Source organism: Garra rufa, chromosome 7 (assembly GCF_049309525.1).
Source record: "Garra rufa chromosome 7, GarRuf1.0, whole genome shotgun sequence".
In the NCBI taxonomy this organism is placed as follows: domain Eukaryota; kingdom Metazoa; phylum Chordata; class Actinopteri; order Cypriniformes; family Cyprinidae; genus Garra; species Garra rufa.
The window spans coordinates 17,187,156-17,206,372 of NC_133367.1; the positions used below are offsets into that span (position 1 = coordinate 17,187,156).

Genomic DNA, 19,217 nt, shown 5'->3' on the forward strand with positions numbered 1-19,217 from the left:
GACCTGGTGAACAACACAAACATCAGAACACCTTCTTCAGACATTTGACTTGCACATCTTACTTTACTTTAACTCAGCTGTGCATGTTTTTGTAAACAGACCATTGTACCATTTTTCTATTTTTATATCTGCACCAAGACACACTTCATGTATATATAATAATTGCTGATGAAATTTCCAGTTCTTACCTTGTTGTTCTGGGTAAAATAATTCTAATAGTTGTCTTCTTTTGCTTGGAGGCTTTGCGGTAATCAACAGCTCTTTGTAGACCAATTGCAGTGTGTGATCAAGCAGACACAGAGAGCTAGTGTGCTTTCATAACACTCCAGGTTATTAGGAAAGATGGGTCAAATTTATACTCCCAGTTTTCATGAGAGTGTACCAGTGTGTTCAAGGTCTAGTTCTTGTTTTGTCTGTAGGTATGTCTGTGATGTGTACATAACAACCCAAGGGCAGTATTGCACAAGAAAAGTCAAAAGTACAGCCCCCAAAAAAGGCTATAAAATCATTGAAAGATATCACTGAGGCTAATGACACCTTGTTGAAGGCCTGAATTTTATTGTAGATTTTAAACTTCCAGTCTAATATACCATACCCATTCTGACCATCTCTCTACACAACCATCAACACATCCAGAAGTGGTCCTGCACTTCAGATCAGTATAGACGATGTGCTTTGGGTCTTCCAGAAGCAGAAAATATGGAAAGCACCAGGCACAGGCTGTGTCACGCCAGCCTGTTTGAAAACCTGTGCTGACCATCTTTTCACAGATTTTCAACAGATCACTAGAGCTGTGCGAAGTTCCTGCCCAATCGCAAAGAAACAGAAGATAACAGGACCCCCTGCAGTGTGCTTAATGAGCAAAAAGGTCCATGGACTATGCAGTCGACATGAAGCTGCACTTCACCCTGCAGCATCTGGATAAATCAGGGACTTCTTCTTCAACACCATCATCCCAACACTCCTCCAGACCAAACTAACCCAGATCTCTGTCAATGGATCACCAACTTTCTGACAGATAGGCAGCAGCTAGTGATAATGTGTAAATCCAAATCCCACAACCGCACCATCAGCACCGGTGTTCCTCAGGGTTGCAGCCTCTCCCCACTGCTCTTCTCCCTGTACACAAATGACTGCACCTCTTCTAATCTCTCTGTCAAGCTTTTCAATACAATACAATACAAATTGTTGCAGAGCAGCTGTACAAAAGTTTTAGGCTACTACAATATATTTAGTAGCTTATTAGTGGTGAATACTGTATGTTGAGTCGATGTACATATGATATAAATATTAAAATCAGTAACTGTGTAATCAAACAGATGATGAACACTAATTGCAATGGTTATGTGCTGTAATCAACTTGTAGGAAAATTATGTAGTGCTGTATGTTGTTTCAAGGCTGGCATCATCTGCGGTCCTCTGAGGGGTTGGCATCATCTCTTCTTCTGAATCCGGGCTGAATCTTGTGTAAACCCTTACCACGGGATGGAAATCCCGTGGCAGAGACAGAGAAACAAAGAAATAATTAGCGTAGCTGCTGTTCCAACTTCCGACCAAACAAAAATGATGTGTTTAGCCCAAGCTGAAGAATATTAATGTGCATTTGATCAGATGTAACTGAAATTACAACGTTATGAGATACATTATGTGAATGCTTGGCTAAAGAGATGAGTCTTTAATCTAGATTTAAACATAGAGAGTGTGTCTGAACCCCGAACGTTATCAGGAAGGCTATTCCAGAGTTTGGAGTTGTGGATGACACTACAGTCATCAACCTCATCCAGGTTGGTGGCGAGTCTGCTTACAGACAAGAGGATGAGCAGTGGGCTGTCTGGTGCTGTCTTAACAATCTGGAGCTCAAAAGAGTTAAGATGATTATGTACTTCAGGAGAACCCACCCCGGTCTCCCCCCACTCACCATCATGAACAGCACTGTGGCTGCAGTAACGTCAAATTAGATTCCTGGCCACCACCATCGTTCAGGACCTGAAGTCAGACACTTACATCCACTCAATTGTTCAAAAGGCCCAACAAGAGCTACTCACACAGTTTGACTCAGCCATCATTGATGCTGTCTTGTGCACTTCAATAACTGCCTGGTTTGGGTCAGCTACAAAATCAGACATCAGAACACTACATCCCTAAATCTTCTTCTATTCCTTTTTTTTTTTTTTTTTTTTTTAAATCACACCTGTATATCAAATTTATATATAAAAAAAATAATAATAAAATAAATACAACTCTTTCTGAATTACCAGAAGTACTGGAATCAGCAGTGTCACTTATCAGTTATTCTTACATCATAGTCAGTCTAATGATATTTTGCAAAGCAGCCACTGACTCTCCAAACGGAAACATGCAATGTTTTTTGTATCTCAGTCTTGTGAACATTGTGAACACTGTGTACTCGCGGCTACTATCTTTGTCTGTGCTGCCCCATCTCTACAGCCAGACAGTGATCATGCAGTTTGTATTTTGTAGTGTCTTTCTCAATTTGTGTCTTTTTGCAGATCAGGTATTCTGCTGGTGTATAATTTATTTTCAGGTGTAAATATTACTCCATCTTCTTTTGTAATTTAGTAGTGTCTATCCAAAAGTCCATGTAATATTGTTTTTGTAATTGTATAATTTGGTTAGGCCGGATTGTGCTGTGCTGGTTTGGGTGTTGTTTCAGTACCAGCTGTAAAAGGCGCTCATGTGCAGGTTCTGCTCTTGCCACTACAGAGCTTTAGCCTGGTATGAGCTTGGATCATTGCTTTTTAGGTGCTGGTAGAATTTCATAGACGTCTTTTTTAAATACTAATTAATAATGGGTATTGTCCTAATTCAGCTCTGCTTGCATTGTTTGCATATACACTGTAAAAAAAATCTGGTAAAAAAAAACGGTCAAATGACTTGCAGTTACAGCTGCCAAATAAAAACCGTAATATTACAGTAAAATATCTTAATTGAAATAAAGTGCAAAAACAATAATTTTACAGAAATTTTCATTAAAGGTTTTTCAGAAAAAAACAACAACATTATTTTACAGATTTTTCCTTGTTTCAATTAGGATATTTTACTTTAATTTTACGTTTTTTGTTTGGCAGCCGTAGCTGCCAGTCATTTGACCGTTTTTTACAGGACTTTTTTACAGTGTAAAACCCTTATTTTAATGAATTTTCCTTGTTTCAATTAGGATATTTTACTTTAATTTCACGGTTATTGTTTGGCAGCCGTAGCTGCCAGTCATCTGACCATTTTTTTACGGGACCTCTTTTACAGTGTAAAACCCTTATTTTACAGACTTTCCCTTGTTTCAGTTACAATATTTTACTTTAACTTTATGGTTTTTGTTTGGCAGCCGTAGCTACCAGTCCCTTGACCATTTATTTACAGTGTAAAACCCTTAGTTGACAAATTTTACCTAGATTACAATAAAAGCACTAAATGTTCAACAGAGAAACACTGTTATTTTACAAATCATTACAATAAAAAAACCTTCAATATAGTGTCAAAGCATGCTCAAGGTGGAAAATTAACATTTTTATTTAAAAGACAAAAAACAGTCTGCAATACAAAGTCTGTGACAATGCCAAATAAAATTAACATTTTACATTTCATCTATTTATTTATTTTTTTAAGATATACAGCACAATTACATTAAAAGAACATGGGACAGTTTCATCAAAACTTTTAATTAAATATATGTTTACCTTAAAACTATTAGAAAATATTTCCTGATAATTCACTCTTCCACATGTAATCCAAGATGTTCATATCTTTTTCTTTAAGTCGAAAAGAAAGTAAAGTTTTTGAGGAGTAGATTTCAGGATTTTTCTCCATATAGTGGACTTCAGTTTCAAAATTTCAATACAGCTTTCAAAGGGCTTTACAAGTTCCCAGTGACCCTTATTCCTTGGATGGGGTGATGTAGAGCCCTTTGAAGCTGCATTGACAATTAAATTTGGACCTTCAACCCGTTGGCTCCCATCGAAATATGGAGAAAAATCCTGGAATGTTTTCCTCAAAAACCTTTTCAACAGAAAAAGAGACAGACACAAGCATCTTGAATGACACAGGGGTGAGTAAATTATCAGCAGGAAATATTTGTATCAGAATTGAACTAGTACTTTAAAACTGAATAAATACAAAACCAATACATTCTCATATTAACAAATTTATTAGTTTCAGATGTAAATTTAGATTATTGAAATATTCATTCAGAGCTCTGAGGAGAAATTGAACTAAAAATGCATTTCTATCTCATCCACATCGTTTTATTTTAATCCACAATATTCTACTGACTCCCATGGGCTCCATATACAGTGGTGTCCAAAATTATTAAAACACTAGTATTTTTACCAGCTAAAAATGATTTTAATTCTAATTCATTTTAATCTTTTTCTGTAGTATTTCAATGGGTAATTTTATTTTATATTTCTAAACATTAATTTTGCCAATAAATGTAATAATCCAGTAAGATTTTTGTTTGACAACAGCCAGTGCTCCAAACAGAGATCTGATCTTATCATCATCCATTCTGCACAGAATGACATGAAGAAACAGAACAAACTGAGACAGATTAAATCTAGAAGAACTGTGGCAACGTCTCCAAGATGCTTCATAAAACTATCCGCAAGTGCCCACAAGAAGTTCATTGATAAAGAAAACGTATAACAGTTTTGACATTTATGATATTTTTATCAACATTCTCATTTTACAGAATTTGTACACAAGTGCTTAAAACTTTTAACAGTACTGCTTTGCTGGTAGGTTTAAGCATCTTGGAAATGTTGCCACAATTCTTCTGGATTTAGATGATGAAATTAGACCTCTGTGTGAAGCACTGTCTGTTTTCATACTCCTTGTGTCACTGATTATTACAATTAATGGCAAATGAACGCTTGGAAATGTAAACTGATATTTCATACTGACACACTATAGCAAATGATAGAAATAACTAAGTTTAAACCATTAGTTAAGGTAGTTTAAATACTAGTGTTCTAATAATTTTGGGCACCACTGTAGCTCTGATAATTAATGTAGCGTGATAAAAACCAAAACCAAAACATACAACAAAATGTCCATGACTGCACCAGAAATGACAGACACACCAGATGAAGAGCAGTCCTCCTCCAAATGGCCAGTAATCAGCTGAATCAGCTGGGGGTAAAAAACAATACAAAAACAAATGTAAAAAATAAAAAATACTACAAACATTCCTTTAAACAAATTAATGTTAGTGTATCTTAACGTTAGAAATTAATACTTACTTCCTCTGAAGATCATGGAGTAGAAGATTTTTATTCCCAAAACTTCTGGATCATAAGGGGGAAACACACACACAAGCAATCAATTAAATTAAAATTAATTTGTTTGATAAATCTCTACTTACTGACAGACATGGGCTTGCAAAAATGTACTCACCGGCTCCAAACCAAATCTACACAGCTGATCCAAAATCCTGGTTTACATCTAGTATTCTTCTCCATGGAGTCCAATGATCATGCTTTCAGGTCCTCTCTCAGTTAAATGAGTTCACATAACAGTGTTTTACTCATTTATAAGTCATCACATTTTGTGAGTTTGATCTTAAAACTAGCATGGGTGCACGATATGACCATATTATTTCACAATAGTAATATTACAGTATAGTTATTTATTATATTGAATTTTATTCAACATAAGATCAAAGTAGCAAATTAACGTTACAAACAATAGGACTAAAACAAAGGCAATATAAGTACATTTAATGATTTTCTCTTTTGTATTTTGTTTGATTGGGGGTCAGACCGACTGCTGGTAACGTTAGGCTTATTATTATACCTCTGTAACTTTAAGAACAAAATGTACAGATCCAGTAACTGACAACCGGTTTGTTAATCTTGACTCAAAACATTATATGTATAAAAAATAAAAAAATATTGTAATTTGTCTTTAATGAAATAGGACCTAAAATAACATTCAAGTTGTTAGTTTACAGAAATTGCTAGTAATTTTAATAAGTTTTAAATGTAATTTTAAATAACAGAAAACTGTAAAAAAAAAAAAAAAAAAGTTATTTTCTGTAAAATTCGTTTTTTTTTTTTTTTTTTACAGTGTCAATATAACAGAAGAGTCAAGTTTTAAATAAAAACAAATATCGAAACTTGTTGGTCATTTTTGAACGCGATGCTATTGGTCTCAGGATTCAGTGAACAGGAGAACGGCTGAATGGATTCCAAAACGGTAAAAATCAACATGTTAACTCGAGAGGAGTTGGAGAATGATTTCCAAAAAAAAAAGAGGAATGTTCCTTAGCAAAAAATTCCATAGCAATAAATAAATAAATAAATAAAAAGGTATTTTATTTTTTTCCTACTAAAGGTTTTATTTTTTATTTTTATTCACTTTCGCTCCGCCTCCCTCACATCCCTGCACCAGTAGGAAAGTCCACAACACCAAACCCCTGACGCTGATTGGTTGGAACACTGTTTGTTTATGGAAAGGTTGGTAAGTGCCGATTGTTTTTTTTTTTTTTGGCATATCTCGGACCCTAGGCTGACCAGAGAGACGCGTTTTTTTCACAGACAATTTATGGGGCAAGCAGCGAGCGGATCGTGAAAAAAGGTCAGCTGAAATTGACACTTTATGTTTTAGGCTAGAAATCGCTGATACAATCTTTAATTATGCCTTCCTCATAATGTACAGGCCATTCTCGATCACACCCCAAAACAATATAACGGGTGGACTTCTTCCCTCTATATTGGCAATTTGGGTGTCTCTGTCCACTTTGTAATTTACATGTGACCACAGGAAAAGGCTGGTTGCTCTTAAACAGATTTCTGCCCTGTGGAGTTCCTCCATTTCTTCCACAAACTACTTTAATGTCATTCTTATTCGCTTTTATGAAGGTATTAACTTCTTTGCAGCCATTTTTAGTTCCAGAGGCAGTGATGTCTCTCTTTCTGATTTCTTTGTCACAATTATGCTCGCTTACATGAGGACCCAAGTGCTGGTTAAGGAATTTTTGATAACGGGGCTTTATATCATCTGGTTGTCATTAGCAGTAAAAGAAGCAGCCAAGACCAGCAGCACAATCACAGCAGACTGATGAATCTCCATGACCTGGTGAACAACACAAACATCAGAACACCTTCTTCTGACATTTATTTTTATTAGCCTACTTAGTTACTTCACTTTGTACACAGATCCCTTTGTCTTACTTTCTTTGTACTTTTTTTCCCCATCTGCACCAAGACAGATTTCTTGTATAATTTCTACTTGCTGACTAGAGTTCTTACCTTGTTGTTCTGGGTAAAGGAATACTTGTTCTAACAGTTGCCAAGAGGCTTTGCAGTAATCAACAATTGTTTTTTTTTTTTTTTTTTCTCAGATAGTCTCGATGCTAGCAGTCATCAACTGTGGTGTAGAGCAGTCGCAGAATGGGATCCCCAGAAAGCGATCAAGCAGATACAGAGAGCCAGTGTGCTACCATGATGTTCTAAAGTTTATTAAGGATGATGGGTCAAATTTATATTTATGCATTAACATAAAGGATGTATTGGGCATCCAATCGAAGTACTCAGAGGTCAAACAATGCCCTATATGGATGCCACGAAAGATGTGTAAGCGAGCATCTATGTGTGTGTGTGTGTGTGTGTGTGTGTTGTATTCCGGTGTGCATGTGCGCTTAGTCCCCATTTTCATGTGGGTAAATGGTGTCCAAGGTCAGGTTCTTGTTTTGGATGCATGTCTGATGTGAACATAACAGCAGGAAATTACCCAAAGGCGTTCTTACACAAGAATAGTCAAAAGTTAAAGAAAAATAAATAAATATTAACAATAGCCACTTTAAATCATTTATGATGTAGTACTTCACCTTTGATGGAAATTGTTAAGGCCGTTTTAAAGGAACAGCATTTCTTTCAAAAAAATGATAATAATAAAAAAATAAATAAAATAAAAAATCAGTACATAATGCAATACAGTGGTTTTAATCATAATCAATACTGCAATACACATGGCCCGTAACACATAATTGGCAGAATAGTCAACACAAGGAGTAACATCATATTGAAATATACATGGCACAATTAGAAAACCATTATCTCATGTCTTTACCCCCAATCATATGCATCTGTTGGGTCCACAGCAATGTCTTTCATGTGATTGATCAAGTGATTTTTGTAGTAGTTTGGAATCGAGAAATGGCAAGAATGATTCAACATTTTACATTTCTACCTGCATTAACTGTCAAAAGGTCTATAGTGTCATTTTAATCTGATTTACCACACTTGCTTTCATCTCATCATTTATAAAAGCAGGGGAATCGGCAGTTGCTCTTACATCATAGCCAGTCTGTTGATCTTTTGCAAAGCAGCCACTGACCCTCCAAACGGAAACATGCAATGTTGCCTGTGTCTCACCCTTATGAAAAAAAAAGTTTAAGTAAACTAAAATAATAATAATAATAATAATAATAATAGGGCTGTCCCCGAATAGTCGAAGATTCGATGCATCGATATGCGGAGCCTGATTCGACCACCGATCTCACAGTCGAATCTTCGCGGGTGAAACGAGCATCATACCATTTTGCCAATATGGGGGTGCTCAATGTCTAATTGCACACAGAACTACTGGTTTTGTACGGTTATATTAAGTTATATACAGCCTTTGATTATGATAATGCAGTAAAAACAAAAGTGAAAAGAAAGAAGCGTTCAGTAAATATTTTTAACGTGTTTGTGAATAATTCCAACCACCCCTGTGACAAATTTAATTTTCACTTTCTCTGATGTATGACGAGATGAGGACCATCTTGACGCGTTTTTGCAGTTGGAGGCGCCTCTTTTGAATGGTTTTCTGTTGGCAGTGAGCGTTCTGTGCCCTGTTTATGCGCCCCCGGCTGCTGCGCCTCGCGTTTTGCAGGAGCGCTCTGAGCGCCTGAAGTTGAAAAAAAAAAAAATCAACTCTGAGCGGAAAAACACCCAACGTCATTCGCGTTCTTTTCCATTGTCCAATCGAATGAATGGAGATGCGGGTCTTCTGTTGTGATGGCGAAAGTTTACCGTTGCTTAAAAAGTCCGGAGACTGCAAGAAATGGAGGAGAAACCTTTGGTGTCTATCGTGGGTAACCCGGAGCTGTATTATTTAGGGTTTCTGCTAATATGACAGTTTACTTAACAGCAAAAAACTAAGTTAGAGCGCTCGCGCTATAATCCTTTGAATTGACTGACAGGACAGCTGTTTTGGTCGTTGCTTAGCAACATAAAAAAACCGCAGCACACTGCTCTTTCATTAAAAGTCACCAAAAAAGGCAGTGCTGTGCGCCTCGCGTTTTTAGAACTAAAAGACGCGTTCTGTGTTTTTATTTAAACCTAAATAAGTTTGTCTGTCAGTTGGCAGGCAGTTTTGGTCGCTTATAAAATAAAATAAAAATAGTTTTACCCTCCTGCTGACTATAGTGTCGTGCCCCTCCCAACCCATTCACACACGCACATAAGATGATTCGACTATCGGTCGACTATAGAAAGATTCGAAAATTCTGATTAGACTATGAAAATTCATAGTCGGGGACAGCCCTAAATAATAATAATAATAATAGTCTACATTCAGTCTAGTTCGTGTACTATTTTGTATAAACATACATGAAATGACATTTAAGTATACTTGACATATTTACACTTATACGAGAATCGAATAGGGGCGCTCTTACATATCTTCTGAATAGAATTATAAAAAAAAAAAAAAAAAATGACTGTTAAGCTTTGGGGTGTTGATCATCTCCATCTACGTTGTGATTAACATGAATATAGTCTTTTTTTAGCTTTTTGTTCAAAATGTTTATTTATAAAACTTACCCACATTCAAGTGCTTATATATATATATATATATAAACAGCTAAATCTTTGTGTTTGCAAGTAGATACCCTGTTCTTTCTTTTAATGTTGTGTATGTTCAGATATTCATATAAAAAAAAATATATTTAAAAATTAGTACATAATTAGGGACATAGTAGCCTATACTCAGTTTGGTGTAAAGTTCCATAAAATATCAATATCAAATGTAGAAATGGATACGGAAGCTGGTTTGGCTAGTGAATGGTGAGCCCATTAAAACACATTAAGTCCTCAATCTCATTTTCCCAGTTTATTCTCTCAACAGGAGTAGACATTTACATTTGCAACATGTGCTGGTAACTTTTGGTTAATGATAAGCTAGAAGCAAATAAAATAAATTAGTATGCACAACATATTAGCACAAATCATACATGAAGTCTAAATTAACTTCAACAAATCCAAAAGCTCAAATAAACTAAATACACGTCAATATAAACATAAATCAAAGGAACTTACATTGTCAACAACACAACAATTCCACACAGGCCATGGATGAGTAGAGAGGCAGCTTTTCACACACACAAATACTGATATAGAGGCTTGATTAGTAATAAGCCACAGGTGTTCTTATCAGGACTCAGTCAACCAATCAGAACAGAGCAGTATTTTCTACATCAAATATAATATTCAGCACTATGCAGCATTTTCTTGAAGGAAGTAATATCAATGATGTCCACCAGATAGAGCCACAGGATAAAAAAATAATTTTACAATGCAGGCAAATAAAGCAAAACAAGGATGATTTCACTGTGCACATTATGTAATAAACCTAATAAATACGATTGGTAACTGATGGTAAATATTGTCTGAACAATATGAGCCGCAGTCTGTAAATAAATACAAAGTTTAGTTATTGCATATAAGCGAGCAAATAATTATATACTGGTAAAATTCTTACATAGCAGATTAGCAGTGCTTTTAGACGTTGGACGTAATAATGAATCATAAATGATCCACGGCCAGGATCGACTGCAGGTGAGGTCAATGAAGGAAAAAGCGCGGGTGACTGAAGCCACACCCCATTGAATCTTTGGCCAGGCGGGGCAATTGAGACAAATCAGAGCAAACAACTAGTTTTATTTTGTTTTTGACACAAGCTTTGGTTGCTTTACGTCGAAAGAACTTGTTTACTTTCATTCTTGGTGCCGACGAGTTGGTTTATATGTGTTATATGTGGACCACAATGGACACACAATATGCACTCATTTTTCAACCGATAAAGTGTTGAAAATGAAAGTCTTTGTTCGGCTCATACTGTTTATATTAGTCGTTCCTGGTAAGTCGTTTAAATATATCTTTCCTTAAACGATATTCGGACTATTTCAGATTGGCGGAGTAACCCAGTACCAGCGTAGTCTTGGGCTGTATCCGAAATCGTCCCCTATACCCTCAAATAGGGCACTATTTGAGGGGACAGCCATTTTAAGTGGTGTTCGAAACCATAGTGGACGTTCTCGAGTGCACTGCACTGCGTAATACAGCGTACAACACAGGTACAAATTTGTTGTAAATTGATTATTAAATTGTTTAACCAAGGTTTATACATATACTTCTTGACATAGTTCAAGATAAATCCTTTAATCTTACTACTCGAACTGTCCGTTTTAAATAGGTACTTAACATGCTCTAAAAGGGTACCTACTCTACAGCCAAATCTCGTTGAGTATGAATGCGATCCGCCATGATGACGTTAGGCTATCATGTGATCTACGACGTTAAAACAAGAGCAACAATTTAAAAGATGAGCGACAGGTTTAATTCATCTATTTGTATATATTAGGATGTTGATCAAATTTCTCATTTTGTGGTCTTCCAGAAGAAACAGATACCTTTATGATTGTAGTACGTTTTTAGGCTATAACCCAGTTTAATCCTTAAAGATGTTATTTTTTATTACGAAAACCTAAAATCGTAACCACTTGAATATGTTTTTAATTTATTTATGTGCAAAAAATTGAAATCTCCTTTGTTTTCCTCTTTTTATTGTGGGATTTCTCTTGTTTCATCCCCGAGGATTATAAATAACAAAAAAAACAACACATGCAATTTTAATGCATTATGATTAAACGAATATTACGATAATTTAAAGATATTTAATCTTTTTTTCACGTGTAGAGAATCACATGTACGCAAACCCTTTACAGTTTTTTTTCTATCATTATGATTTTTTACTGATAAAACAGCCTACTATCTTTTCCTGCGGTTGTATGTACTTACAAGTTCTGCAGTGATAAAATAAAATAAAGGCGACGGGTGCACAGAACACCCAATGGCATCACGACAATCCAACCTAGTACGTTGCCCTCCTTGTTTGCAATGTTTGCATTATCTGCACAAAGAGACGTCAATCAGCTGCTAGAAGATCACGTCTTTGGAGAAGACTTTTGATTTTGCACTCGAAAGAATGAACTAATTACTTAGAAATTAAAGATGACCTCGGAATGCATTGCTAGGCAACATCAACTCTTATGAACAATAATACTGATAAATGCTAACCACTAATTAATTATATTTTTAGTAAAATGAACTACATGCATTTTTTTAATACGCCATATGCATGACATATTCATGACTATGCAGTCAATGTGAATACATCTCAATTCTCAGTCAAGTAATGAATTAATGCTATATTGTATTAACTGACAACAAGAAACATGAATAAATTTGTAAAAGAATAAATTAAAGTAACCTTAATGTTAAATAAATACAAGTCAAAGACACATAAAACAAAGCTTTATTCAAAGTAATTGTTCTCACAATCATGTGTTCACAGCCTGTAAATAAAAACTGCCATCAACAGCTGTGCCAATTCTGCAGCTTTATTCTGATGAAGCAGCTGACCACCGTGTCCAGCTTCACCTGTCTCTGCCGTCCATCACGTCCTGTCCCTGTAACATCCAGAAAAGCTTCAAGTCACCTCTGTGATTCATGTGCTCAACACTGCATTTACACTCACATTTTATCCAACACAAATGCTCCTCTATTTATTTATATTAATAAAAAAGATCAGTTATGTTTAGTTACTATATGTACATGCGTTTATTTACATTCCATTCATATAAAGTAAACAGTGTTGACAACAGTGAATTCTACTGTAACAGCACACAACACTAAGATGTCTATTACGTGCTCATCTGCAATTCTTTTTGAACTTTTTCCTATCAAATATTAAATAGACATTTAACAATCATCTTTAAGATGTATAGGTTTATGAACATTCACTTCGGAGATATACGTGTGTTTACTGGATCTCCCCTGTTTGCTATACATATAAAACATGTTTTTACAGAACAATCACAAATATACTATACTGTTACACCTTAAGCGATTTAACAGTTTGTTCTACGCGATTGTGACACAAGGAAGGTTACTCACTTTTGAAAACACCCTTGTTGCTGTTCTCCATCACGTTCGATGATGACGTAGGCTATTGATCTCCCGTGGGCTTCTGGGATAGAAAAGTGTCCCTCGATCGGCACTTCGAAATCTGGGCGGGACGCAGTAGGCATCCGGGGATCTCTCGCTTACTCTTTTGTGGTTACTCTTCTCACGTACCCATTTCGCCTACTATATAGTAGGTAAGTAGGCATATTTGAACGATACTTAGGTATACGTACACCTGAATCTCGCGAGAAATAGTGCTTCATCCTGGTAAATCTCGTCTACTCTTTTGTGGTGTTTGAGATACTTTTTCTTCGCCTACTGCTTTTTGCCTACTAAATAGTATGGAAGTATGCGATTTCGGATGCAGCCACTCACTCGTTTTCATTCACTCCTTCAAGTGAACTGTACGAGTGGACTAATGTAGGGAATACCCAGCTAACACAATTACGTCGTGACGACGTTACTGGACCGGACCATATTCGTCGCAGCGACGTACCAAATAACGTTCCAGCGACGTAACTTTGTGATTCCCATATTCGTCGTAGCGACATTATTTTGTACGTCGCTGGAACGTGGTGAGTACGTCTCCACGACTAAACTGGCACGTTGTGAGGACGTGACTATAAAGGACCATATTGGTCGCAGCGACGTACCAAATAACGTTCCAGCGACGTAACTTTGTGAATCCCATATTCGTCGTAGCGACATTATCGTGTTACGTTGCTAGGACATGGCAAGTACGTCCTAACGACCAAACTAGCACCTTCCCAGTATTTTTTATATTTGCTTCTCACCTTTAGTCCTGTCCGAGGATGTGCTACTACCACCTTGAAATCAGTATATGATGACAAACTCAAACATTTTCTGCTGTAAAAAAACCCCACTAAGTTCTTATGTTTTAAAAGTGTTGTATTTTTTTTTTTGTGAATATATTCACTGCATACATGCATACCAATAAAAAATCATTAAATTCCAACAGAAAATTAGCAAAAACACAGCGCATTCATTTATTAAATCACCATTTATTCAGTGTTATTTTCTACATATTGCATTTTAAACATGACACCTATTATTTAACCATGTAAAGTGCTGCCAAGACATTCACACAGATAATTCAACACATCACATAAAGTACACAGTAATCAAAGAATGATACAACCACTGATTAAAATGTTTTACTTTTACTGAAAAAGATTAAATATTTAATTAATGATGGGTATAGTAGAGTAATAATTATCAGCACTCTTATTAACAGAACTCCCCTAATTTGGTACAAAAATACTGATACAAAGAAAGAAACAATTCAGTAGTGATTTCTGTATTAAGTTGATTTGTTTTCTGTCCTGTGTATGAAACACCTGCTACAAATATCTGGTGGTGATGTGCTTTAATACTGCTTCACTATCAGAAGCAAAACCTAAACAATTACCAAAGGACCATAGTTCTTCTCAGAAGATAACAGAAATAAAGAAAATAGAAACATTAATAAACAGTAAGAACATGTTAATATAACAATGTAGAGATTACATCTCCCCTGTATTAGGCCCACCCAAAAAACATACAGTAAATGAGCCTGTTGACTTTTCAGAAAAATCTGAGATCTCTGTCCCCAGCTGTGGAGAAGACTCTTTGCTGAGAATTTAGGTTCTGGAGAGTTGTGAGAGAAAAAGAAGAATGTCTTTCTTACCACAGCAGCAGAAGGTACGCTCTTCTGAGGAAAGGATAGGAGGGTGACACTTCACTCTTGATCTACTCTTGGAGAGTTGATGAGGAGTTTTGCTAAAGAATAAGGTTCCTGCTCAGCACTTGGTCTTATTCAGCAAAGAGTACCTCTAATGCAGTGCCACATACTCCAGATTCTTTGCAAACTTGAAACTTTTAATAAAATTGACCATATTATTGTAGTCAGGTTTATTGTTTTTATTATAACACATGGCAAATGTATGAGAAAATTATGTCAAGGGTGTTTTTCTTCCTCTTCGCTATCCTGAGGCTGTACTGTCAATATCCTTCTCTGGCAGCTGAAAGGGAGAATCACCTTGTTAATGTTGCTAATGTATGTACACACAACCAGTCAAAATCTGCAGTCTTTCAGTTTTTATGTTTTTCGATAGAAGTCTCTTCTGCTCTATAAAACAGAAAGGGGAGATGGTCACACATTACATGACTCACTTTATTAAAAAAAAAATAAAAATAAAAAGAGGTAGCTATGAATTTGACCTGTCAGATTCTGTGACCCTATTGTATCTACAGTATACATTTCTCAATATCTGATCCATATGCTTTTTAAAATAAAAAAGAGGAGATGGTCACACATCACATGAGTCACTTTATTGAATATTACAATGTGTTATTTGAAATAAAAAGAGATCACATTTTTCGGTAGTTGACCAGATCCAGTGACTCATACTATACAGGCTAATATATCAGAGTGGTATGCATTTGTAAAGCACAAACTATACTGGGTAATTGAATTTAATAGTAGCCTAATAAGAAAAAAATTAGCCTATCCATTAATGAGAATGTTATTTAAACCAAAACCATTCATAATAGTAACACAGACAACAACAGCACAGCATTAATGATTAATGTCTTCTCTGTGCAAGCATTTCGATGCCACAATATCTAGTTTGTCCAATAGTTGTTATTTCTTTAAAACGTCAACGTGTGCGCGCTCCCGCGCCAATATTTGCTGAACAGCGACCGGTCACAGTTTTCGACGAGTTACAGATTTCGGCACAACACCGGAGCCGTTCTATCCCTTTGTTTTACTTGATAGCTAGCTCAATGGCATAAACTAAAAGGGTGTATTTGCATAAGGGAAAAGGCAGGAACGTCATGTGATCGCTCTGCTCACGCATTACCTTGAACTAGTGCAACATCGGGGTGAAAATGAAGTTTCTTTTTAATTTGCTCCCTGTCATCTTGTTTTTACTCGACAATGGTAAGAAATTTTTTAATTTCTCTTCCAGTGTTACACCGATTTACGTGACTGTAGGCGCTGTAGTGGCGCTATAAGATCAGATCAAACACCTGTTAAGGGTAACAACGAACCTAACTCACTTTTATTGGAGTGGAAATAGGGTTCTTGTGAATAATGTAACGAGAGTTATTACAGATAAAAGCTTCTGCTAATGAATGTGTTGTTTCAAGAAAGCAAGTGTGGTTTTTTTTTCATTTTCTTTATTTTATATTAATTATTCATTTATTCCATTGATTATAATGATTTATAGGCTAATTTAACCATTATTATAAATCAATTAGTATTGAACCATTTGCTCAAATTTGATCGATTAATTTATTATATTATATTATTTTATATTGTTGTTTATTCTTATGATGTGTGGTTTCTGTTCATGAATAAGAGATATGTTGAGGGAATGTTTATGGAAATTTAAGGATTATGGGGCGATGTTGTAAAGTAGTAATTTTCCATTGCTATTGCCAGCAATGTTGCTGAATTTGTGTTGGTTGAGGGAAGTCTGGTCATTGAAACATAAGAAACTCAGATAGTTTAATAAACTGCTTCTTTTGTGGCATTATTGCATCTCCTACTTCTGATTTTATGCTTTGCTCAGTCAACCTCTTGGCTGATAGAAGACAAGACAAGAAATGCTGTTAAAGAATTTTGGATATTAGACAACTTTGCTGACTACTTTGTTTTGTTACCAGACCATGCATTTGTTTTCAACCATGCAATAAAGCTAAGTTCAAAGGCCAGTTTAAAATATTGGTATAGTAAAAAGCTCCCAAAATCAATATTTAGTTTGGTAAGTATTTGTGACAGTCGAGAAATCATGTCGCAAAATGAGTCCGAAAGGTGTGCCTTTTTTTGCCAATGCATTGTTAAAGGATCAGCGTGTAGTGTAATATTTCCATAGGCTATAGAACTTTACCAGCCAATTAAAAAATATGGGTATAGTAAAATATGCTAATTCACGAGATCAACCGCTTTGTCGAGTTTAACGCATCATTACGGACAAATACTGAATATGTCGCGTTATTTAAAGAAAAAGTTCACGCATCAATCAGTAACAAAGGAGAAAGTTGCTGCATTATAACTAATTTTATGCCACTGATCAGGGATGCGTTTCCCAAAAGCATCGTTAGCCAACTATGGTCGCAAGTTCCGTCGTTACCAACGTAGTTCAACGATTGGGTGTTTCCCAACACCATAGTTCAAACGAACATGCGCAAACAGTGTCGCAAACTTGCGTGGTTGGAACTACAGCTCTCGACCTGTGGTTAGAAGCATCGTTTTTTGTTAGTAAGACATGTGGGCTTAATAAATTATTTTCTTGGTCACAATTTGCAAGCTAACACGCAGTACAATCTATATCCTCAATTTTATCTAAATATGCATTTTAATTATGCATTTTATGAGTAGTGCGCAAGTGCACAAATGCCTGAGGGAACCCAGGAGTATGACGTAAGAGAGAACACACGATGAATCAAACATCAAATAAAGCGAAATGACAGGGAACAAATAATAGTAAATGAGTCATTAGGTGCCATGTTCAATATAGCTGCATTTCGAGATCTCTAATCAGTTAAATAGCAGAAGTTATTACTCGGTGACGTCATTAACAATGGCCCTAAGTTGTTGAACTAACGCGGTTCAAACGACGGAGATGTGACCGTGTTTGGGAAACAGTCGTGACTAGCTAGTTCGTTTCCACAACAATGCATCGTACTATGGAGGTTAATCAGCGAGTTACGTCGTTGTACGGGAAACGCACCCCAGGCTGTTATATGTAGTTTGGGGTAACAAAGGGTTTTATAGGTTTGACTTAAAAAAAATAATACAATAACTGACACTTTAAATCAAAGTTTCAAACAAAAACCACAACAAAACAATTGAATAAAAACAGATAAATACAACAAGCAGCCATTGATAATATCTAAAACTGTATCCGAAATGACATGTAATAAAACTAATTTGCTTTCAGACTTGTCGAACTCACACTGTGCTGAATCTCCATAAATTAATGTTGTTACAATGACAACCAACTTGAATATAAGAAAGTGGTGTCTGAAAAGAAATATATTTGAGGTAGGCAAATGGGATTTCGCCTAGGGCGTCAAAATGGCTAGAAACAGCCCCGGTGTGGATTGTGGATTGTTCAAGATCATATATGAGACTCGTTTATGTTTGTCCACCACAGCACTATTTTGCTTGGCTTATATAGTAACTGTTTGTTTTTCAGGTTTGTCTGGTGTTGGATCAGATGTAGTCTCAGTATCCATGAAGGAGGGAGATACGGTCATTTTTTACACTGGTGTTGAAACAAACCAACAAGAAGACATTAAATGGTATTTTGGAGACACTCGCATAGCTCAAATCAGTGGAGATCTCAGTCATGTTTGTACAGATGTTAAGTGTGAAGATGGTGAGGAGAAATTCAGAGACAGACTGAAGCTGGATCATCAGACTGGATCTCTGACCATCATGAACACCACAACCACAGACACTGGAGTTTATGAACTGAAGGTCATCAGTAGCACCAGCAGCAGTGACAAAATCTTCAATGTTATTGTCAATGGTGAGTCATTAGTAAGTCATTATTTTGATTTTAAACTAAAACCACATTCAAGCTAGGATATAAACCATAACGTTAGCTATATTATTGGCCACGCTGTAGTTTTGTCGTCTGCCACTTTAAATGCTGGAGCTGTTTAAGCTGGGTGGATTCTGATTGGCTGTCAATAGTTTTTTTTTTATTATTATCTCTTCAGCTGGGGGAAAAAAATAATTCTGAAAGAAATTCCTACAAAGTTTTTCTCTGTGCTTTTATTGTTATGTGGAGTGTATTCTAAACTTTTATATATTAAGAACAATTTTAGAACTTAATCTTCATTATTATTGTTATCGTTATCCTTGTTGTGAAAGGGCCTGAATTTTATTTATTTTTATAGCACTTTTTTATGGAAGTCTTTTCCATGGTTTTAACAGTTATTTATTTATACATA

At 35.8% G+C, this 19,217-nt stretch overlaps 1 protein-coding gene and 1 pseudogene across 1 annotated transcript in view; one reads left to right on the top strand and one right to left on the bottom strand.

Annotated features, from left to right (window-relative positions):
- Nucleotides 1–6,622: 6,622 nt before the first annotated feature.
- Nucleotides 6,623–7,086, bottom strand: LOC141338013 (ribonuclease-like 3; annotated as a pseudogene).
- A 9,018-nt stretch (nt 7,087–16,104) lies between these two features.
- The window catches only part of LOC141338014 (uncharacterized), a 9,824-nt gene continuing 6,711 nt past the window's right edge, over nt 16,105–19,217 (top strand). The window contains exons 1-2 of the mRNA XM_073843586.1: nt 16,105–16,191; nt 18,455–18,790. Of these exons, the coding sequence (XP_073699687.1) occupies nt 16,140–16,191; nt 18,455–18,790 (388 nt within the window). The 5' untranslated portion in view covers nt 16,105–16,139. The remainder of the gene's footprint in view (nt 16,192–18,454; nt 18,791–19,217) is intronic.